General features: G+C 38.7%; 1 protein-coding gene across 1 annotated transcript in view; it reads left to right on the top strand.

The window, feature by feature from the left end:
• The first annotated feature begins 4282 nt into the window (after positions 1–4282).
• LOC124151213 (D site-binding protein-like) overlaps positions 4283–25140 on the top strand; it is a 53993-nt gene continuing 33135 nt past the window's right edge. The window contains exons 1-2 of the mRNA XM_046523574.2: positions 4283–4422; positions 24263–24511. Of these exons, the coding sequence (XP_046379530.2) occupies positions 4320–4422; positions 24263–24511 (352 nt within the window). The 5' untranslated portion in view covers positions 4283–4319. The remainder of the gene's footprint in view (positions 4423–24262; positions 24512–25140) is intronic.

Here is a 25140-nt window from a genome sequence, read left to right as displayed (position 1 = left end):
GTATATATAGCATTTGAAAATATCTCATCATCCATGTTAGTTTGAGTGGGCTTACGTGCCGTGTCCAAGGTGAACATTGCATTTCGATAATGTGCCATTCTTGAAGATTCAATAATTATTTACTACACCAGTGTGCTTAGTGATGAATATGCAGTCAACTTGTCATCGCATGCTCTCATATGTTCTGTCAGAAAGTTTCTTAAATATTGTCGAATTCTGAATCGTGTATCCCTAGTTAACATTGTCCATTTGTGAATGCCCCAAGATTTAATCATAAGCAAATCGATCACGTTAAAAGATACTAAAAACGTTGTATCTCGTTTCCGATTCATCTCCCGTGCTTGATCCACACGGAGCGCGAAAAGGTATAGCGATTGATCGTTATAGTTCAGCGAGGGAACGGAAAAAGTATTGCGAGGAAACTCTATAAATATATATCCATGGCCGATGGGAGATTATTCTAATGTAGTTTTGTGCTTGTTTGTTGTTTAACGACGCACTAAGCAATATAAATAATCGAGTCTGGACCAGACAATCCAGTAATTGATATCATGAGCAGTGATCCACGCAATTTGGATACGATGACCTGCATCAATCAAGTCAGTGAGCCTGACCACCCGATCCCTTTAGTTGCTATTCTAATGTAGAAATGACATAACACCAGTAGTTGACAGCACCAACAACGGCTACGCCAACAAAGCTTACTGAGATATCACACACTGCAGCAGAGAGCGAGCGAATGTTGTTTTACGCTACTGTCACAGTATGTCAACCATATCACAGTGGCCTGGAAATAATCGGGTCTTTTATTGATCACAATCGGGAGTTGAGACACGTTGAGACTGGTAGATACGTTAATACTCCACGAGAGCAGAGATTGTGCAATAGTTGCAATCAAAGATATGTCGAGAATGAATATCATTTTTTATTAATTTGTAACGCCTATGATGAACTTCGTCTTCAGTATTTACCACAGAAGTATTTTGTACATCCTACTCTTGCTAAATTCAATATGCTTATGGCGGTAAACAATGAAACTGTTATTAGAAATGTTGCAACTTTTATATACCATGCTGTGAATGTTAGACTCCAAACACTAAGCCTATAAATGTTAATGATGGACCGAATATTGTACCATGGGCCGCTGGCCTACACATGTACATGAATAAAGAATTGAAGTGAGTGAGTGAGTATGGTTTTACGCTACTTTCAGCAATATTCCAGCAATATCACGGCGGGAGACATCAGAAATGGGCTTCACACATTGCAGCCATGTGGGGAATCGAACCCGGGTTTTCGGTATGACGAGCGAAAGCGTTAACAACTAGGCTACACGATCACGCCTCATCAAACTGGAATGGAGATATGATACACTATCAGCCAAGGTCATGTTTTTAGTTGGCTACTCACGTGAAGGTCAGGGTCCAGATTATTAACGACCGCCTCCGTGGTCTAGTGGTAGAGCGTCCGCGCGGGGACCGGAAGGTCTAGGGTTCTATCCCGATTCATACCAAAAGCCGTTAAAAGATGTTACTTGTTGTTACCCTGTCTGGCGCTCGGCATTAGGGAGCTAAAACAAGGACTGGTCGGCTCGGAGTCAGTATACTGTGTCTGAGTGGGGTATTTATACATGTTAAACTGTGGCATGGTATCTCAATGGGCTAGCACTATAAATCGGCATTAGTCCGGACTAGTACAAGCAGCAACACACACACACGTGCATGCACGTCGCTACATAAGAGCAGTTATCTTGAACGCGACGTTTAACACAATTTCACTTCACCAAGATTATTTACAGACGGTCGTCATATACGAGCTAGAATATTGCTGGGCGCGGCGTTAAACAACAAACAAACAAATTTTAGTTCGCTTCTACAACAAGCATGGGGTACCCGAACACGGCTGGATAACTATGTCCCTTTGTCTTCGGTTGGTTGTTGGCTGGTTGGTTTGTTGTTTAACGCCGCACTCAGCAATATTACAGCTATATGACGGCGGTCTGTAAATAATCGAGTCTGGACCAGACAATCCAGTGACTGATATCATGAGCATCGATCAACGCAATTTGGATCGATGAAATGCATCAACCAAGTCAGCGAGCCTGACCACCCGATCCCGTTAGTCGCCTTTTACGACAAGCATAGTCGCTTTTTACGGCAAGCACGGGTTGCTGAAGACCTATTCTACCCCGGAATCTTCACGGGTCCTTTGTCTTCGGGGCATCAATACCAGGAGATACGCAGTTAGTTACCTGCATTGTTCCATTTCTATTGATAATAACCTAGATAACTCTATCAGTTACATGTCATGTAGTTCTTTAAATAGAGCACAGGCTCTCAGTCGTGGCATTCACAATAATACGTTTTTGCACGTTTCACTAATAATACACCAAAATTACAAAATCGTAAGTAATATTACTTCACATTTACATTTTCTTCATTTGTTTTGCGGGATGTGGGGGAGCGGTGTGTTTTTAATAAAATGAAATAACATATGACGCGACAATTGTTTCAAAAGTTATTGTTTTTAAATTGACATAAGCGACAATACGCACAATACACAGAAGCGATCATATGCAAAACGCGTGTGTTTTTTTTATTTTATTTCGACCACCTATGGCTTTGGAATTAAAATCATCCAACAATTGATAAAATGGTATAACCAAACAGAAACTTAAGAATGCACACATGTTCACTGTAAATTACACGTACATGGATGTCAAACATTTCTAATCCTAGTTTTCCAAGTCTCACAGCCCCGTGTGACAAATGACAGGACCTCGCCATCACGTCAGGCTGAGTGAGCGTATGTCAAGACTGTATAGAAAGACTGACAGAGTGATGTCACGGTCCTGTTCCCTTACAGTGTTGGTTGCACAATACCCAGTAATGTGTTCGCTTGTTATTGTCCGCTTGTGTTCACTTGACCAGTAACGTACCGGGGCCTGTATTGCCGGGCTTAGAACTAGCTAAGATAAATATTTAATACTTCCAGTCATGCGTGTGTATGAAGTCAGTGTATTCAGTTTTTGGCAGTTCTGTGTTTTCGTTTGATTCACTTATATTTTTCTTTCCCCTTTCGAATTAAGTGATTGGGGGCGTGCTTTGACCCGTGTCCAATTTTCAGTTCCAGGTCAAAAGCAAGAGTAGATTTTAAAACTAAAATGTACTCACTGTAGGTTCGCTGAATTATCAAAAATCTGTTTTATTTAAATATTTGTAAGATTTTCAGTTTTATAGTATTTTTTTTTAATTGTCCGTTAATGGAATTTAACTTTAAATCTTCCAGCGATCAACACCTAATACATTTATCATAAATCTAGTTCCATTCTTTGATTAATTATCGCTATTTTTTATAATTGAAGAAAGTCTTATTAATATAAGCAGTGTTCACAATGATAACTAAGCGCCACGGTTTGCATAACCTTTGCTGAAACGATATGGACAGTTGTGACCCGTCATGACTAGAATATTACTGGCGGCAGCTTTAAACAACAAACAAACCATCGACAGTCGTGGCTTAGTGATAAGATCGCGTTGCGGAACGGACACATGTGTTTGTTTAATGTTTAGTTCAAGTCCTTAGGGATAAACAACCTCTCTTTACAATTGAGGCTAAATTTTAGTTTAGATTCACCTTTATCAAGCCAGTGGTGTTTATCGACGACAGCGTGTCTTTTGTTCCGCACAACTTCAAAATGCCACCCAAAGAAGTATTTAACTGTATGGCCAGACATATTAATTCAGTTCCCCTTTTAAATTATATAAGATATTAACAAATTCCAGCCAAACGTTTTCACTTAGAATTTTAAGTGTTCTTGTTTTCGCACCAACAATGCTGGAAACATTAAACCCACGTTCGAATCATGGTGGTCATTAAATTCTGTGGAACGGCGGAACGGCGTTACTGCCTGTTATCGCACAGTGTTTTGTTTAGACGTAAACGAGCTTGACAGCCTCTATCAAATATGAACCCACGTGATTGGTCAATCGGCTTGTCCGTGGCCTTGATAGTGGTCAAGAGGGGTGTCAGGTTTGATTTCCAACCGCTTACATTTTTCTAGATTGTCATTGAGACAATTGAAAAATTCACAATGTGAGTTTCCTTGAAACTAACACCGATGTAATAAAGGTTATTGTTCCAAGCAAGGTAATAAGAAGTCATATGTTTGGTAAACAACAACCCTGCCCCCCTTTCAAAGTGGACCAACCCTATTGCGCAGGCAGAACGCGAGCTTGTGTCTGTATTATGACGTAACAAGCCTCGGACCTTCCTTGTTGATTTCTTATGTCCGAAAAAAAGTGAGGTTTATTACAATAATGGCCGATGGGAGTTTTTGTGACTTTCCCCAACCACTAGATACGTCTATGATCTCTTCTCTACAGGCGTATCACCAACGTTCATCATCTTCAGAAGAGTTTGGTAAGTCAAAGATCAATGAATGACCATCCGCTCCACCCGAAATGTCGGTAGCCATCTTGAACAGTGTTGCGTTCGTGTTAACCCGAATTATATAATTGACCATAACAACGCGACTGTCATTGAAGATGTTATAACTGCGATCAGAATTAAACGTTGTTGCCAAACTTTATGGTGTAACGAATTATAACACGGCCTTTCGCATAATAACATCGCTATGCACAATATTGTATGTGCGTTATGAACATATATTGACTTGGCAAGTTCGTACCAGTTGTCACGGTCATGCATTTGCATATTTAGCTGACATGACTTACTACCAACCTATGGCATCTGTTGCGAAACGTTTGTAAGAACTGAACTTAACTGTTGTGTCATAACATAAGCATATGAAATTTGTTTAAATATTTTATTGCTCAAAAGAACTTTATGATTCATTACGAAAACAGTCATCATGGTCATTGATCACAGATGGTATTAATTGAAGTTTCAAACAAACTTTAAAATGTTTTTATGTGGTTGATATTTATCAGTGTAAGATGTGTTATTTCTGACTTTTTAAAGTGAAAATGTTTTATTACTGTCAATGTTTTTCAACTAGAATTATCCTTATTACTTCTGATCATTATTTGCTTTGGTCAATGTCAACATTCTGCAAACATGACATATTTAATGTTAGGCAAAAACAATGTTATGTTCGTCTTACCATGCCCACTGAAAATGATTAAAACTAAAACAGAGTTGGCATTGCAGGGTACTAGTAAATATGAAATGCCAGTCTCCTTATTTTGTTGGCCTTATTTTACTCCTTACTTGAACTGAACATGAAGGAGCAGAAAATGGCAGATTATGTCAATATTAACATAAGAATCTACAGATTTGTCCTGCAGATATTTTTTGGTGAACAGTGACATTGGCTTTGACAGAAAGTGAGTGATAAAATGCTGGCTGTGTATCAGGCTTTTCTTTTATTGAAAGAATGTTGTTTTGCAGTACTTATTCAGAAGTGAGGTAGGGTTATATTTTTTTTTTTATTTTCTTTAGTACATTCCAAGTCTATACGAATATACTTGGTTCTAATGTACCCCCCTAGCTTCCTTGCGACCTCCTTTTGCCACGCCCCCCTGCGCCTTGAAGTATAAAGTCCCTTGGCCATTGAGACCAGTGTACTCTGTATCACAGTCGCTGAACCATATTATTTTTGCTTCTGTCCAGCCCTTACAGTAATCCAAAAGTCCGAAATGCAGATTTTTCTCAGGTTCATAAACAAGTAAAATGTGCAACAAACCTTTTAAGATGTGAATATTCAGCAAACACCATGATCTGGACAACATAGACAATGGCTGTGAAGTCACAATGTGTCATATTCTAAGCTGATGCATATCAATGTGTATTGCATAGTTTTGTTTGTGTCATCAGAGAAGATTATAATTGGAACCAAACGTCGGATATGGGCCTACTATGTTGGACACGTTTTAAGCCTTGTGTCAATCCAGAGCTTTTAAGACGACAGCTTTCAAACCAGTCTCAAAATGATGAAAAAGGTGTGATGTAGGGCTGGGACGGGTAACTCGGGTACCCGGATCGGGTGGGTTCTGAGTAGGACCCGGGTACCCACGGAACTACCCGGACCTATGGTTAGTCACGTGATATATTGTTTAAAGGCAAAAATTATCTAGAACTTGATGGTTACACTACAAGTCACTAATGTTCGCACTTCTTTCTGACTATGCACCCATTCCTTCTGACTTTTCGTATGGCTGAATAAGGATATAACTTTAGTCAACTCCAGAGTATGCATGACCAGATTGTTTAATACATCTATCTAAATAGGCTTTGCCAGGGCTGTGGTAAATTCCCTATCGGACATTTGTACCTATCTCTTGAGACCTACAGTGGTTACCCGAGTAGGGTCGGGTAATAGAGGGGTAGGAACCCGGGTAGTAAATTTGGACTCGTCCCAGCCTTAGTGTGGTGTATGAATAGCGTACAGTTTGAAAGTGCCGGTGCAATGATATCATGAAGCTTCTTGTAAGTGTATAATTCTTGAGTGCCAGTAGGCGCCAAGTAGGTCACAGTGATTACCCTTAGAACCTGCTTGGGACCCCAAAAGTATACCTGAGGGAGCCCAGGGCTCACAAGTACTTCAATCCAGGTTTTGTTTGTCAAGGGCATGTGACCAGTTCCTTCAGTGTATAAATACCTAGTGCAGTGACCATCCTTAGTGTCCTCCACTGTGATATTGCTGAAGGGAAATACTGTTTAAAGCAGCATGAGCATGCTAAAACTTCAATTACACCTCTCTGATACAGGCTTGGTGTGAGCAATAAACACCTGATTGCTGGGCCGTCCACGTCAACTTCATCAAACAAAATGAGACCAGCATACTAATGGTAAATAAATAATGAAAGCACAAAGCATGGTGAGTGTTTCTGTCGAGCCAGAAACAATTTAGTGCAAGGTAACCAGTAATTGCCACACTATTAACAGTGCTTTTGCAATAGAGGGGACAGGGGGAAAATACATTGGCCTTACTATTAGCACAGTTAGAAGAGAAGAATGTTGTTTAAGGCCAAAGTCAAGGAATGTTTCAGCTGTGACATGATCAACGCAGCCTGCAAATAATTTAGTCACATCTTCAAGACAAAACTTTGAGCACATCTAGCATATCCAGGAAACAATGATTTTGTGGAAAAACCTGAGGCATTAATAAAATTCAAAATAAAATCCCAAGCCTATCATTACTTTTTTTTCTGTTAACATGGTGTTTTTGTACTGATTGCAATGGTCATAAACTTTCCCTTGATTTAATCATAATTAAAATATAGAGCCACAAGGCTCTGTAGCTCACCTGAAGTGAATATTATTTTAGATCAAAAAGGTCATACAAAGATAAGAAGGGCAAGCAAAGGAATTGACAGAAGTTCATACACACAGGGCTCCAGATAATGGTTTCAGGCATTGACTATTTACTTCCATGTTATCATCTACTTTGGGTATTGATAGTATTTTCACTCCCCTGAGTAGTATCTATTTGGCGTGTTTAAACCAGTGAGTGAACCTTTCAAAACATAGTCTGCTTACAACACTGTTTCAGGAGACTTCTAATTTGCTTCCGTCCATGTGATATCACACAAGCTCACAACAGTGATGTCTGTAGAGCACTTATTTACATTATTCACTGCAGTAGAGTTCATGTATAGGAGATGCCTGCATTCATTCGGTAAACAGATATCGGTAAATTCATACAGGAGAGTAAGCTGAAAAGCCTCATAAGGTTAATAGTCCCATTAAGATCCGGGTTAGAATTGGTCTTCAGCAACCAATACTTGCCATGAAAGGCGACTAATGGGATTGGGAAGTGCATGTCATCGTATCCCAATTGCGTGGATCAATGCTCATGATAAAATCACTGGATTATGTGGTCCAGACTCAATTATTTACAGACCGCCATCATATAGCTGAAACATTGCAGAGTACTGCATTAAACAACAAACAAATACACATTAGGTTAATATGCACAGTCCTTATTACACTTTTGGTTTTTAAAGTTTTTCATACATATTTGTACGCAAGCAGCTCAACATTATTTGGGTTATGGTGATGAGTTGTGCACTTTTTATGCAAATATTTAGCTCATCTTGAGCTCTGTACACAAGAGACAACCTCTCAGAATGTTCATAGAATTACATTTACATGCATGACCACCTATGCAGGGAGACACTATTGCATGTTAAGCATGTCACAACGATACGGGGCGGTCGGGTAGCCTATTGGTAAAAGCGTTCGCTTGTCATGCCGAAGACCCGGGTTCGATTCCCGACATGGGTACAATGTGTGAAGCCCATTTCTGGTGTCCCCCGCCGTGATATTGCTGGAATATTGCTTAAAGTGGCGTAAAACCATACTCACTCACAACGATACATTAAAGTTGAAGTTATTACAAAATGACAACCATATCTTTCATCGGGTCGGAATTCTGTCAGCACATTTTAGAGAAAACCCTGCTGGGCTCACGTACATAAAATTTCAGCTTCATAAACCGCGAACTTTCAGAGGAGATAAAGAAAATTCTGAATAATGGGCAAAAGTTACATTTTATAATTTGATTGGAATTCTGTGAAGCACTATTGCTGGGATCATTCATGTTACCATGCTTGCATTTCATCTTCATAGCCGGTGATGTAGAAAATTAAAACAATTATCTTTGGACACACGATGGACGACATAAGCATAATAAGCTCTGTTGACTTTCAGTCAGGTAAACTGAAAAACAGTTTACGTTCAAGCTGCACAATATCAACAACATACATAATAGAGAACAGAGTAGTGTGTTGGGCAAGAAAATGTTCTCCAGTCTTTAATAAACACAAATAAATAAATGGTCAAGTCTGGAAGCAACCCTAAGAATTGTTTCTTAACATGCAAGAGGGTTTTTATGCTGGAAGAAATTTGCCAAATTTGTTATATGTGGAAAAGGTAAAAATGTTATCGTTATTTTTAGCGATTTTTCTGTAACCATTGCTGTGTTGTGGCTGAGTTGGCAGGGTAGGATGGCCAGGTTGACTGGGTGTTGCAGCGTATTATGTCATCACAGTATCCTATTGCTGGCCATGCTACACATCAAACAGAGTGCTGGGAGTGCTTCTAGCTGATTCCCAGCAGGGTGTTGCCAGATACTATTACATGTACAGCTCCAAGGATGTAATGCACACCATATATACTCACCGCCAAACGAAAAGCGAATACCATACATGTTGGTTGATATATGAAGACTTACTCATATTCAAGAGATAGAAGTTTGGTTCGATACACAAACGAACGTACTGGTATGTTGTGTGAACCAATGCTTATGAACGCATCACATGTGACGTCATGGATCCACGACTTGAGATGCACCATTTTTCTTGTGGAAATCATGTGTGGCATGTCGTGATAAGAATAAAGTCATTCGGTGATAACACTTGACTGATTGTTAGTTTTGTCATAAATTGGTATACTTTAGAAACATATCTTCTTCAATGTAGATACTTCTCAATATGTTTCTATTGTTCGGTAAGGATATATACTTGTCTGCTTGACCGCAAAGACAGGCTGTTTTCATCTCGGGCAGTTAAATTTTAGAAATTGGATGTACGATGGTTGTGTTGATTTTTCAAACGGTATATGTAAAATATATGAATAAAAATTTGTTTCAAATTCATAGCAGCTGATGATCTACGAATACAGCTAAGCGACACCTTTGCTGGGCAATCAAAAACCACTTTCATTAAGTTTAACCAGTTTACAGTCATACCAACCCCTTTTATTGCCTAAATGTCACCTGATGTTGAGGATACAGGGCCTTTATCACCAACAAACATCTAGGTATTCTTGGAGGCTGGTATCTTGCCCCAGGTCTAGATGTCTGTCTACATTCCCAGATTGTAACACAAACAATCCTGTTTCAAGTTACAGCATTTATCATAACAGATGTTTTAGTTTCTCCAAGGTGACTTCCATTTCTCAGAACACAATCATAAAAGAATAAAATGCTTTCTTAGTTTGATTTATGTTATCGCGTAGAACATGTTTGAAAATTGGATTTGAAGAAATTGAGAGCTTAAATAATGTCGGATCAGAATGTTGCTAGGTACTGTATAAAAAACATAATGTATTTGTTCCATTTCATGAAAAAAAGTGTTCTTTCCTAATTTGAGACTGTAGCAAACTTTAACTATCCAGATTAATTCCTTGACCATGTTGACCCAGTCACTGTATCTAAAACAACATTTACTTTATACCTTTATTGGTTTTTTTTCCAGGTATATGTTCCCTTATTACACTGATCAGTCTAGGGAAAAGTATCGGGAGGCAAAATAGAAATGAGTGAGTGAGTTTGGTTCCTCCCACATTAAGCTGACACGCCGCGATATAACTGGAATACTGTTAAAAGCGGTGTTAAACCCAACTCACTCACCCAAAGTGATGCAGGTCCCAGACATTTACCACTTCGGTGAAACCCATGAGCACGGGTATGGTGCTGACTAACCTAGAAACATAATTGGGGCGAACCAGGATTCGAACCCACAATCATAGGTTTCTGGCGTGCCCAAGGGACGCAACTCTGCACGGCAAATCGCTGCGCCTTAGACGACTGGGCAATCGTGCCCCCCAAAATAGAAATGAATTGATATAAAAAAAAAATGTATTATTATTATTTTTTTCATGGTAGTTTTGAGGATAATTTAAACATGTTAAAGGTTAATGTAATGTATTTTTAGTGTTTATGAACTAAGTTGTGTAAATACTCTCTTGAAATAAAAACAAAAAGGATTATTAAAATAGCATTTTTCCAGCAAGGATCTAAGTTCATAAAGATTCTTTGTTAAAAACATGATGAGCATTTTGTTCTTAACATGCTTAACTCAAATGATACTGAAGACATTCTGGATTACTGTAATTTCAAGATTTACGTTTGAAAGTGTTAATGCATAAAGTGTAATCTGTAGAACATGGACTACCAGTATGAACATCAGTGTATCAGTGAGAGCCATCATGTGTATATCTGTAACCTCTACCAGGTCTTCATTGAGATATTTCCTCACCTACTTAGTCCACCAGTGCAAGGCCCATTTAACCTCACTTGAACTTTGTGCAGTGGTCAGTTTTGAATATGTTGATAAGAGGTCAGTGACTAATCTTTACACTATGAACTGGGTGGGGGCCTTGACCACTGTGTTGACTCTATCAAGTCTTGGCCACTTGAGGAATTTTATTTTCTTGGCTCTGAAAGATAATACATATATCAGTATTCACTATCAGCTTAATCGTGAAATGGCTTCACTTGTCCATGTGTTTTACATCACTAGAAGTGAACAGGGACCTGGTCATGGGGTGAACTTGACACCTGCACATGCTTAAAAAGACAATCCTGAACATTTACATCTGTGAATTTGTTAAGTTTAGTTCTGTCTGATCATCCATGAAGATTAGGGGTGATTATTAGGGCTGTTTTCACTGTTGCCATTGTATTGCCATAGTACCCAACACTATTGCAATGGTATTGCGATAGTTGTCACCTATTGCAATGGTATTGCATTAGTAGTAAAAAAACTTTTAGGCTTGATAATCATATTAATCAATGTAACAGGAATGAATATGGTATTGTTGACAATCTCAAAGACAGCCATTTTCCTCTCTGTCGCTACTCATACCAAAGGAAAGTAGCTCAAATGTGAAGTCACAATCCTTGTTCACCAACCGTACGGGTCACATCAGAACGACCTTTCTTCTGACCAATCAGAGTGTCGCTTACCAGATCATGAAAGCGACAGTCGGAATAGGATTTTTAATCTTGCAACCTCAAAAAATTTAACACAGGGTATTCTGAACCATAGTTACGGGCTTAACGACTGAATCCACACAGTCTAGACCATCTATTAGCCATTCCAGAATGTTGTTTTGTTCAGGTTTCAAATTTTTAATCAAGAATTTGTCAAAATATTTTTCGAAGCGTAGGCGTCAATTTGAAATTTAAAGTATGAGAAAGCTGCCTTTTGTTTGGCTGATGTCAGACTTCTTGTCAGCCATGCCATTGGTTGGTCAAAGTGCGTGCAAGGTCGGTCTGACGTGACCTGTAATGGGATGTCCTCAGATCTTTGTCTAGCGGTAGCGAGAACTAAGATTTGATTTTAATGAGATTGAAAATTGATTTTAGAAATTGAGATTATGAAAATATATATATGAAACATGAACACCAGAGAATACCTGTCTTGATTATCAGCCAAAACAGATTCCATAAGGCATAAAAGGCCAAATAGCGGTGAAAATTGAATATATGTTTAGCTTCATCCCAAGACTTTGAAGATTGTACAGAAACACAAAATAATTGACAATAAATAGGGTTTCACTGTAAGATTTGGCATAATTTGTAAAAATCTGAAATTCATCCTTTGATGAAACTGGCTGCAGTAAAAATACAGGATCATTACTGTGACATGGGTTAGTCTTCAGTCTTGAACATGTTTTCTGGAATCTTACAATTTTTTTCACATTTAAATGTTTGATGGGTAAATTAATCGACTACATTTGATGGAATAGATATGGTTCTTGTAAAAGAGAGAGAGAGAGTGTGTGAGTATTGTTTTACGTCAATTTTAGCAATATTCCTGCAATATCATGGCAGGGGTCACCAGAATTGGGGATCAAACATTGCACTCATATGGGGAATTGAACACGGGTTTGATAAGCAAATGCTTAAACCACTGGGCTACACCACCACCCCTCTGGCTAAAGAGAGCATCATCAAAACTGTTAAAACCACCAAAAAAGTCTCACTTATATGTCCCAGAGCATGTTAAATAAAGCATTCATCCAATTCCATTCTAGTCCCCAATTTGAAATTTAAAGCATGAGAAAGCTGCCTTTAGTTTGGCTAATGTCGACTTCTTGTCAGTCATTCCATTTGTTGGTCAAAGTTCGTGCAAGGTCGGTCTGACGTGACCCGTAATAGGGTATCCTCAGATCTTTGTCTAGTGGTAGCGAGAACTAAGATTTGATTTTAATGAGATTGAAAATTGATTGGTCTGAGAAGATTATGATTATTTTCCAAAAATTGAGAGACCTGTGGGTTCCTTCATGAATTATTTTTGTTTTATCATATCCATAACTTTATTTCAGGGATATAGGTTAGTCTACCACCCGGACTGAATTGTAATAAGAAATAAGATTGGTCTGAGAAGATTATGATTATTTTCCAGAAATTTTGAGACCTGTGGGTTCCTTCATTGAATTATTTTTGTTTTATCATATCAATAACTTTATTTCAGGGATATAGGTTAGTCTACCACCCGGACTGAATTGTAATAAGAAATCACAGAATGAAAATATATCTATCTGTAGTTATTATGGTCAGTTAAGAGTGGACAAGAAGCCATTGTCTGGTGAGCCTCTGGTCAGGTCCAGTCATCAACAACATGTCCTTGACCTGGCATGGTGAGTGTGGGATTGGTGGATGAGACAGCACTTTGGTAGATTGACATGGAGTGCTGCTGCTGTTGTGGAGTAGGAAGATGCTGGTCATCAGCCATGTCAGGTGTGGGTGGTGTGTATTGATCTGCAGACATCTATCATACTCATCATGCTCATAGGTAGGACACCATACCTGGCATCTTTAGGAGCATGGAAGAGGAGAACCAAGGCATATGTTATTGATCAGCATGTTTACACTATCATGTGTCAGAGAGGTGGGATAGCCTTGTGGGTAAAGCGTTCGCTTGTCACATCGAAGACCTGGGTTTGATTCCCCTCATGGGCCCAATGTGTGCAGCCCATTTCTGGTCTTCTTCCCCCCCCCCCCCCATGATATTTATTGCGGAATACTGCTTAAACCATGCTCGCTCGCTCACTCACTCACTCACACTCTCACTGAATAATACAAGATTCTATTTTTGTCTATTGTCAATCTCTGTTGACAGCCTTCCACTAGATGTGCATGTGGTAGGAGCAGCGTAAAACCAAACTCACTCACTCACTCACTCACTCACTCACTCACTCACTCACTCATGTGTTGTGTATCACAATAAGGAAGATTATGTCAATTATAAATACTTGGCTTTACTTCTCAACACCATGGTAGTTTCATAGCTTCAAGATAAGCGTGTAATAAGGGCAATATGTAAAGTTAGGATCTTGTGCCAGTCCTTGAACATAAATATACTACATAGCAAAAGGCAAATCTTACAAGGCATGATGTATGCAACTGCCAAAAGGATATTTTTTTTAAGAGTGTTATGATATTTTCTGTGTCATGTTAGACATTTTAATTTTAAGAAATGAACATATTATCACCTCTACTGCAGTGCAATGTGTTCAATGTCCTGTATTGCATCGCATTTCAAATTTCAATGTATTGATGCAGAGTAAAACTCTTTCTTCATTGCACTCAAGGCCACAGGGCATGAATTGCTGAAATACACAGAATATCAGCCGTCTTTTGATATCAACTATTCAACACAAGTCGATAAAACTTCACATCAACAAGTGTTAATATATTTTGTCTGGGTCACATCACATGAGGGTGAGATTCTGTTTATCATCCAAAATCATTCTTCAACTTTTTCAGTTTGTTAACAGTAATAACCGGTGTGTAAAAATTAAAGTAACCTGTTTCAGGGGCAGAGGCTTTAGTTATGTCATTTCATTGTGACATCATGGTAACTGGTGGTGGCGCAATGGCCTTCAAAGTATTGTGATGCAAATTTCATTGATCTTGCCCATCCATGTCTCCTGTGGTGGCTAGTTTTGGATGTTATGACTGTCAATCTTCCAAGGGTGTTTTATATAAACAACCTAGTACAATCACTGTCAGTGTTTATTGGTGAAATGACAGACTGTGTTTGATGACACAACCAAGCTTCACACCTCTGCCAGAGGTGCATTCAATAAGCCATTTGGTGCCAAGGCACCAGCGAGCTCCTCCGAATATTTCCTATAAATGAACGAAACGCATGCTGAGAGCACTTTCTAGTGCCTCCGCGCATACTGAGGAGGAGGCATGCCGAAGGACAAAGATGGCCGACTTGGACAAATGCAGGGCCTGTGAACATTACATTTTCTACATGGAACAACTTGTTAGACATACATGCACTCAGTGGTGAAGTAAGTGATGACATTTATTGGAAGACTTGTTACTTGTTAAAATCAGGAAAACCCAATTGTTTAGCTGCATTTTGAAGCCCGTCGCAGCACGGAGTATTTTTCCATGCAACCCATGCTAATTTCAGTACAGAAAAATCCTTTTCATGCGTCTGCTTGTGAACAAGATACATGTATAATAAAATTTGTTATGAAGTTGCAGTTTTGTCCCAATAACACTCATATGATTTCTTTTTGCAAACAATTGACATATATTATTATGCGATATAAACCTTCACTTGTCGAAACTCAAAGAAAACATAAATTCAGATACATCAGATGTATTTTCATAGGTGTCTGTCTTCTCTTAAATAAATCTAAAAAATTGCGATTTGTTCTTTTTTACTGCAGTCTACAATATTCCAGCAATATCGGGGCGGCCTGTAAATAATCGATTTTGTCCCTGACAACTTTACCAGCGGTTGATTTCGACAACGTCCGATGCCGTCGGGGCATTCGTGACCAACTCGTGTTATTCCGGGACAAGCAGGTTACGGAAAGGGGCAATTGCTGACGAAAGGCCGTCGGGGTACTATGAAACACAATCCACCAAGTCACCGATCCATTTAGTTGAATCTTACAAAATGCATACAAACGGATACAACGAACTGTTACAAAATCCACGATTTATCTCCTATATATGATCATATATAATTTACGTACATAACGAACTCTGTACAGCGAACTAACGGATATATTGAACTGATATCTGATCTTCAACAAGCCCATCTATTACTTATTAGTGACTTTACAGCGAACTGAGAAATCTCACTCCGTGTCAGATGTCACTGACAATTGGCTGTACGCAATCAGCGGTGAATCAACGCAATCACAGTCTATATTTTGATTTTCCTATGTTTAATAAGTCGGTAGGATTACATGAGTTGGTTCCGACGTATATGTCGATAATGCCATAAAATAAAGTTGTGTTGTCTAATCGGTGACCGTCTAACTAACGGTAAGTTTATTCTAAACAATAAAACTTCACATACACAATGTTCAACAATATTGCTAAAATCAGTCTTTGACGCCATTTTGAAAACCGCGCCCTCTGTCGGTGGCAGTTGACACATCGTTCGATTGGACCCGAACGTCCTCGGAGAGCGCTAAGTAAGCGCTCAGAAAGCGCCTCGGCCTATTGAACGCATGCCAGGTCAGAATAGGACTTCAGCAACCCATGCTTGCCATAAAAGGCGACTACGCTGATCATTAGAGGCAACTAACGGGACTGGGTGGTCAGGCTTGCTGACTTGGTTGATGCATGTCATCGTATCCCAACCGCGTAGGGGTGGTCGGGTAACCTGGTGGTTAAAGCGTTTGCTTGTCACGCCGAACACTCGGGGGGGAATCCTGACATGGTTACAATGTGTGAAAATCCATTTCTGGTGTCCCCTGCCGTGATATTGCTGGAATATTGCCAAAAGCGGCATAAAACCATACTCACTCACCAACCCAAATGCGTAGATCAATGCTCATGATGTCTAATGATGCTAATCACTGAATTGTCTGGCCCAGGCTCGATTATTTACAGACCACCATAATATTGCTGGAATATTGCCCAGTGAGGCATTAAACAACAAGCAAACAAACAAACACTCAATGAAGAAGTTTTAGAAACCGTGTATAAATACAATCTTAGAGTGAACCGCCCAATGTATCATATAGTGCCAAATGACTTGCAGCAATGTTTGACACATTGGAAAAGCCATATCATAAGCATATTGTCAATAAGTTATTGAGAAAGAAGGCATTGCATTGATATATGGAGCTTGAAAGTAGTATTTATTTGATCATGACACCAAGTTTATTGGATTGGATTGCTGCATCGATAACACAAGCTTGCATATGATAAACAATACGACTGCTGCGATTGAATAATGTCAGAACTTGTGATAATATGTCAAATAGTCATGTTGAAAATGAGCCCTCAGCTGTCTTAAAAACTTTTGACCAATATAATGACATATAATTCTTGTATCCAATTATTCCATTTCGTAATATTTGATATCTCTGATTATTATGTAAATTAGTATAGAAACTGTTGACCCTTTTTAAAAGATGGACGAAGCTCTCATAAAATCTACTCGTAGCTACCTCAGTTTCCACCACCCCAATACTGTAGTGCTGTAGTCAGAGCTCCAGATAACTTGTTGAGCAATTGAGTTTTTACTCTAGGGTTTCTATTTTAATTGGGTTATTACTTTTTTCATTGGGTAACCAATATTTTTTCACTCATCTATTCATCACCCTATTGGGTTTTTCCCCAAATGAGTAAATAATTTAAGATTTAAAAATAAAGAAATAATGTTTTAGATGTATATAACTGTTCTGTTTTTTCACTCATCTATTCATCACTATTTGTTTTTTCCCCAAATGAGTGAATATTTTAAGATTTCAAAAAATAAATAAATAATGTTTTAGATGTATATAACTGTTCTAAATAAATAGGCTAGACTCGGAGAGTAAATTAGCTCGTATTTGTGTTTCAGTAATAAGCTCCTTTGTGAGCATGCTGAATAAGCTTCATTGGGTATTTACATTTACATTATACATTTGAGTTTTTAATTTAATGCATGTGTTTCTGTACGTGAGTTAGTACATCCTGTTTAGTACATCTAGCCCAGGGAATGCTGTCATGTTTAGTACATCTAGCCCAGGGAATGCTGTCATGTTTAGAGCATCTAGCCCAGGGAATGCTGTCATGTTTAGTACATCTAGCCCAGGGAATGCTGTCAGGTTTAGTACATCTAACCCAGGGAATGCTGTCATGTTTAGAACATCTAGCCCAGGGAATGCTGTCATGTTTAGTACATCTAGCCCAGGGAATGCTGTCATGTTTAGTACATCTAGCCCAGGGAATGCTGTCATGTTTAGTACATTTAGCCCAGGGAATGCTGTCATGTTTAGTACATCTAGCCCAGGGAATGCTGTCATGTTTAGTACATCTAGCCCAGGGAATGCTGTCATGTTTAGTACATCTAACCCAGGGAATGCTGTCATGTTTAGTACATTTAGCCCAGGGAATGCTGTCATGTTTAGTACATCTAGCCCAGGGAATGCTGTCAGAATATTATCTGCTCCAGTTTGAATAGAACACATGCCTCGATGAATGCATTTTACAGATGCTTATCATTATTTTGTCATACTACACATTTTGTTTTATGGCCTGAAAGAAAAAAATTATTTCCAATTCAGTGGGGTTGGTGATGGTGAGGGGGATTGTGTTGCTATTTGCTCAGGGGCCCATTCCACATAGCAGTCTTAACTGCAGTAAGCTTATGTTAAAGTATGGGAGTATCAATCACCTTAGCAATAAAAAGAATGTGCTGTGGAACAGGGCCCTGGCCTCTACTTTTCAATGACTTGCTTCGCAGATTAGCCAGACTTAGAATACACATATAGATTAGGTCTACTGTTTTGATGTTTTCCAAAATTATGGTCAGTCAGGTGAAAGAAAGACAAGTTTGTGTGTAGTTTCTTTGCTTCTTCTGTTTTTACCTACTTTGAAGTAATTTTCATTGCTGAGAAATTTTTTTCCCCTTTTGTGAAATATGTGAAATGAGCGCTGGATCGTTAAACCAAATAAACCATAACATCAATAGTGGCAAGGCAGGTGGAATTGACAGTTACCATGGTTACAAGAGTCTGGATATAATTTGAAGTTTAATTTCATGAGACACTCTAGTAGCACAAGTGAGAATAATATCATTTTGACCTTCCATCACTGGAACTAATGACCTCTTATTAAAACAGTGTCGTAATATGAAGACTACCATGACACCTTTACAAGGGCAACATCGGACTCACTTCATATAATAGCAGTTACCAAAATATGCCCTGGTCCACTCTCTCTGTACAAATGGCCACCTGACTACCTTGTAATCATTACAGCAATGAACGCCGTCACCTATTCAGAGAGAGTGACACTTGGCTGTGAACAAGGGCCAGTGTGTATTTCAGTATCTGCAGTACAAATCATGGATTGATTATCGCGTGTCACCTCTGGAGAAAGAGTAACAGTTGATTTAACAGTTTTAATCACACCTCATTGAGTCTGGGACAAAGATTGAGGCTGTCGGAGGTTGTTAATGCTTCATTAGTGTGGCGAGAATGGTGGTGGGGGGTGATTTGTTGGGGTCATCCCCATTGTGTTGACCAATGTCCTTGTGGTCATTATCCTGGTTTGAGCCAGATGCTCGTACTTGGATCATGTGGATGCTTCACCTCAGCAAGGACACGAATTTACCACAAATATCACGAATATACCTGCAGTATATGACCAATGTTTAGTGAAGGCCATTGTTAATTGCTTATCAGGTCTTCATTTTCACCATGTCACAACTACACACTATGTCGAACTTTTTTTAACTACCAACAGATGAAATATATCACTCTCCACTTACTCAATGAAATAAACTATATACAGTAAACTACGGTTGTAACTAACTCAAAGGGACCACTAATTTGAGTTTATTATAAGCATATATACAGCATATGTACAGGAAAAAAGTTTGTTATATTAACACAGTTTACTGTATACATGGTATATATATGTTTTGTTGTATATATATAACAATGCCTTTGAGAGCATGAAACACATTTTAAATGGTAAATCATCATGTCTAGTGATGTTTTATATCAAATTTCTTACTTTTATTGACCAAGTTTGTTATAGATCTACCTGCTTATTCACCTCAAGGGATACGATGTTTGTGTTTTTTTAAAGCGCATATTATACTTGATAAATCTTTTTTTACACTATGAATCATAAATAACTTCTATTCTAATCTTTTTTGAAACTCTGATGCTGAAATGAGCAGCGTTGATCGTGTTAGGCAGGCAGAGCATGTATACTGTTTTGTTGGTCATCTACCACCTACGACTCGACCTTCTTTAGACCGCTGATCATCTATAACGCTCATCAATTATTTGGACCCCGAAGGTAGCGTTGTAGCGAGGGATCACTGTGTGTGTGTGTGTGTGTGTGTGTGTGTGTGTGTGTGTGTGTGTGTGTGTGTGTGTGTGTGTGTGTGTGTGTGTGTGTGTGTGTGTGTGTGTGTGTGTGTGTATATATACCTTCATAGTCCTTTGTTGTTTACCGTATGTATACATGCAAGTCCTTCATGCTTCATGTCAATCACATCCGTCGACAATCAATATACAAATATGCCTTGAACAGTTTGTTTAAAAATAACATAAGATGAAAAATAATTGATGAAAGAAATAATAAATAATTTCTGGTAGCCTCACTAATTGATTGATTCCTTTTCCTGTTTTAGAAATGAGGCTACCTTAAATTTTGCTGAAGAAAGACATAAACAATATATCTGATTAAGCAAGTTAAACGGTTTAGATGCTTCTTTTAAGCATATTTAGTATCCTTTTGTTTGATTTCTTTTAATGCTTTAACCTCAAACACTTTGACTCCATGTTTTAACTTTTAGTTTCCATTCTGCTTCTCATGGCAAATTGACCAGAAAATCTGTAAGGCAAGAAAAGTGATTGGTTACCAGTGTGTTGAACTTCTGAATCTGGTCCTCTTGGTGACCTTAGTTGCATTTAAGGGAAATTGTCATAAACATGTACAAGGTTGAACATCTTGAATGAGGTATTCTTCCAAAACTTTGAAATAAAGTGAAGTCAAGTTTCATAACAGTAGGACAGTGTTTGCTGTGTACTGTTAGAAATACAGATTGGAAATACCTGGAAAGCATTAAAACGTTTGTCCAAATGTACAAGGTATGTATACCAAGTACGGCTAGTTCTTTCAACATCTTCAATGGTCAGGATGAATGAAACTGAATTCTGGTGTTGTTTCAAACATGGCACTTTCCGACTGATCCTTTTCTAGATGTGTGCCACCTATCAAGTTCAGTGTGACTAACATGAATTAAACTCTAATATCATCAGATTTATGTGTCCCCCTCTCTGTAGTGCCCCTTGGTCAAGACTGGCAAAGGGGAACAGGTGTACATCAAAGGAGTTGAGGACAAGTGATACTTGTTGTGGAATGCTCAGAAAGAGTAGCGACCCATTAAGATCCGGGTAGAATAGGTCTTCAGCAACCCATGCTTGCCGTAAAAGGCAACTATGCTTGTCGTAAGAGGCGACTAATGGGATCGGGTGGGCAGGCTTGCTGACTTGATTGATGCATGTCATCATATCCATATTGCGTGGATCGATGCTCATGATGTCAATCACTTGATTGTCTGGTCCAGACTCGATTATTTACTGACCGCTATCATATAGCTGGAATATTGGTGAGTGCGGCGTTAAACAACAAACAGAAAGAAGAGCACTTATCAATGCTTGTTTAAGGCATGAATGAGTCTAAATGTTTAAATTATAATTGTGTATTTCTTTGTAATCACGGTAATACTAAAATGTCAGAAATTATCCACATGGAAGAGTACATTACATGTTCAATTTGTTCAAAAGCAAATAAAAATGACAATTGTTTATTGTTGAGAAATTCCAAAATGACCATGGGATGTATTGATTTCAATGTAGGGAATAGGAACAATTGTTCAGTCACAAGCTAAATATTGTTATGCATGTATTTACCTGACTGTCATAACGTTATTTTAAGAGGAACAAATGGTGACTGGGTAATTTATTTATTTTATCAATAGTAAATAAATAAGAAAATGTTTTGAGAAAACATCTTACCGTAAACTTCGGGACTGTAAGTACCATTCTCACAAGCACAGATTTAAGTAAAGAAATATACAAAAAAATTGATCTTGTTAATTGTTTTATAAACAGTCCTATATTTTCATAAGGTGATTTATCATAATATCGGTGACAGTCATCAAAGAGCTCCCTCTGAAGGATGCCCTTGATGTAGACATCCATCCATCAGTGTCATGAAGAGATGAATCAAAATGATGATCTTTCAGTAGAAAATAACTCAGGTTCTACCCCAGTGTGTAGATGCCATGGTCAGCAAATAATAAAATCTGCTCTTTATTTGGCAGGGAGTGCAATGAATTGGCATTGGGCACTTCAATAGGCAGATGGCATGTTTGACACGTTCACAGCATCCATAACTTGTACTATAATAGCCTTAGCATATGCTAATATTTCCCTACTGGATCCTTGTTTGGTCCATTGTTTGTTCAAGGTATCACAATATACATGCTTCAACTAACAGGTGAGGAAATATTCATAATGTTCCAATAGAAATTCCACCACTCCTAAGACTCCTTTCGACAGGTCTGAGGCACGTGTCTGGATTAAAGGCCTGTTTGCTTTGATTTTTATGGGGGCACGGAAACTATTGTTTGACTCAAATAAAAGGTAGAAAATAGGATTGAGCACTGCAGAAAGATTTGACTGATACACTCACAAAATAATCAGCAGGTGATAGTTTAATGGAATGACCATGATCACTAGATTTCATGCATGGATGACGACGAACCTCCCTCGCTTGTGTTGTCCCCATGAGCAAAGCTTGGATGTAAATTATGGGTTTTAGACCTTACAACGGTGTGAAAAGGGGTGTTTAGGTGTGTAGAGACGGTGTGAGTGAAGTTGGAGGAGGGGGAAGACAAAGGAGATGTCTGGAGGTTGTGGGCAACATAGCTATTGGATCGGCTGTGAGGAGAATGTCCACATGTTGGCTTTGACCTCATGGGGGAATTAGAAGGTGTGTGATGTTATTGTTAGAGGCCTGAGACCTGGTATTTGATGACAAATAGATGATATGGTACAGTGTGGTCTGTAATCTGAGGCGGTGTAGATCATGATGGCACAATAAGTTGTTGGTAGAATTGTTAAATGTTCATCTTTTCTCCATGCCAGCTGATTAGATGTTCTTATGTCTAACTAGGGGTGTACTGATACACTTTGTGAAGATCTGATACACATCTCCGTAGTAGGACAGCATCATCATACACAATACGCTACATAACAACAGGACATGTGATGTCATGTTTCACCATCAATGCAAATTTAAGATACCCAATTAAAATATATAGTAAGTTAAGACAACATTAGTATGATAAATCTTTTACAATTCATCAGAAAATAGCCTTTGATGTCACCTGTTCTCCTGATATGATATATATAGACTTGTACTGTTCTGCATCAATGAAGGATGAGATGCAGTGTTTGTATTATACATGCCAAGTCTTTTTTAAGCCTTTGTTGCATGTCTTTTTATGTACTTTTTAAGATGTGTTTTGTAGTTTGTAGAACATGGGCATGTAAAGTAAGGATCTGACAATTTTTGCTCAACATCATCAACTGTAGTGTAGTTAATTAAACTACTATTAACATCACAGAACAAAGAAAACATTTTAAGCTGAAAAAGATCAATTCGATTATCATGGTTATCATCAATTTCAATAATCATCTGGGGGCACGGGTGGCCCAGTCATCTAATGCACCGCAATTCTTTTGCAGAGTTGGGCACGCTAGAAACCTATGATTGTGGGTTCGAATCCCGGTTCGCCCCGATTATGTTTCTAGGTTTGTCAGCACCATACCCGTGCTCGTGGGTTTCACCGAAGTGGTAAACATCTGAGACCTACATCACTTCGGGCTTTCCTCCCACATTAAGCTGACACGCCGCGATATAACTTGAATACTGTTAAAAGCGGCGTTAAACCCAACTCACTCACTCACTCACTCACTCACTCAATAATCATCTTCTCTCAGCATGCTAAATGGTTGAAACGCGAACGTCCTGGCACCATGTATCCAAAGAACCTGAAATTCTCTATTTGGGTACCGGGTAGCAATTATTGTGCAGAACTTTTCCTTCCCAGATGCATGATAAGATGCTCCATCATCAATGTAAAAATACACGCCCAAAACAAAATATATTGTGAATTTGAGTCATTACAGTCCATCAGATAATTGGATGTTACATTCTATTTGCATGTTACGTGTTCTCCTCATGTAGACTTTAAATGTTTTGTGGCAATTGTGATGCATCAGGACTCACCTGTATAGAAGATCTGGTTGTATTTAGGGGAAAATGCAAATGTTAAGTTTTTATATCGAAAGTTAGGACCTGCTCACAATAACCAACTCGTTCTGTATGTGTGTGGTACATTTAAAACATCATCAAAGAGCAAAAACAACATTTCATGCTCAAAGACAACAATTTAATTTCACTTCTTTGGTTTGCAATTATTAATGCAAGACTTTTCCTTTCCAGATGCACCTCATGGAAAGTCAGGCCCTGGCTACTACAATGAGTATGGTCACCATGGCAGCATGGACATGGCTGCGGCAGCCATGGCGATGGGACTGCAGTCCATGGCCCATGCCTCCAGTTCCCAGGACTTCTCGGGCCTCAACGCACTGGCGGCAACAGCGATGTCTTGTGCCAGTGGAAGCATGTTTGATCAGATGGCAATGAACTATCCCCTGAAGCCGGAGAAGAATCTGCCACCTACACCTCCAGGTGATGCCTCAGTACCACAGTGACAGGCACAATATTATTGGCTCATGTCTTATAGAAAATAAAGTTACAAATACCAAAATATTATTATACGAACTGAATTATTCATGTCCCCATGGAAGACAATTCTGCTGTACCATCCTTACCAAGTAGTATACTAGTGACTGAATGATCATTATAATTGAAATTTTCAGTAATTTGTTTTGGTTCCTTATCTGCCAGGATCTGGTCTTAGTGGGATTGAATATAGATTAGCCACAATAATGCTCCTTCATTTGCCAATGTCAACTGTCTGTGACCTGTGTCACTCTAGGATTCTCACTGGCAAGCTATGATATAACTGAAATATTTTTCAATGTGGCAGTTGGAAACTCTGTATCACTCATTGTTGGTCATATTGTCAGTCACTGGATTGTCTGGTCCAGACTGAATTACTTACAGACCGCCGTCATATACCTGGAATATTGCCGAGTGTGGCATTAAACAACAAACAAACAAACACTATTTTAAATAAACTGCTTTTGTTTGGCCTGCCAACACCCTCAATATTATGGTAAAAAATACAGCATAGTGAATCCATCATGAAAAATAATGACAACTTTTATGAGTTTTTGCATGCCAGGTACTGACCA

This window comes from Haliotis rufescens, unplaced genomic scaffold, assembly GCF_023055435.1.
Source record: "Haliotis rufescens isolate VD_foot unplaced genomic scaffold, xgHalRufe1.0.p SCAF_4, whole genome shotgun sequence".
NCBI lineage: Eukaryota > Metazoa > Mollusca > Gastropoda > Lepetellida > Haliotidae > Haliotis > Haliotis rufescens.
The sequence above is the reverse complement of the archived record's forward strand: the minus strand, read 5'-3'. Positions and strand labels throughout refer to the sequence as shown.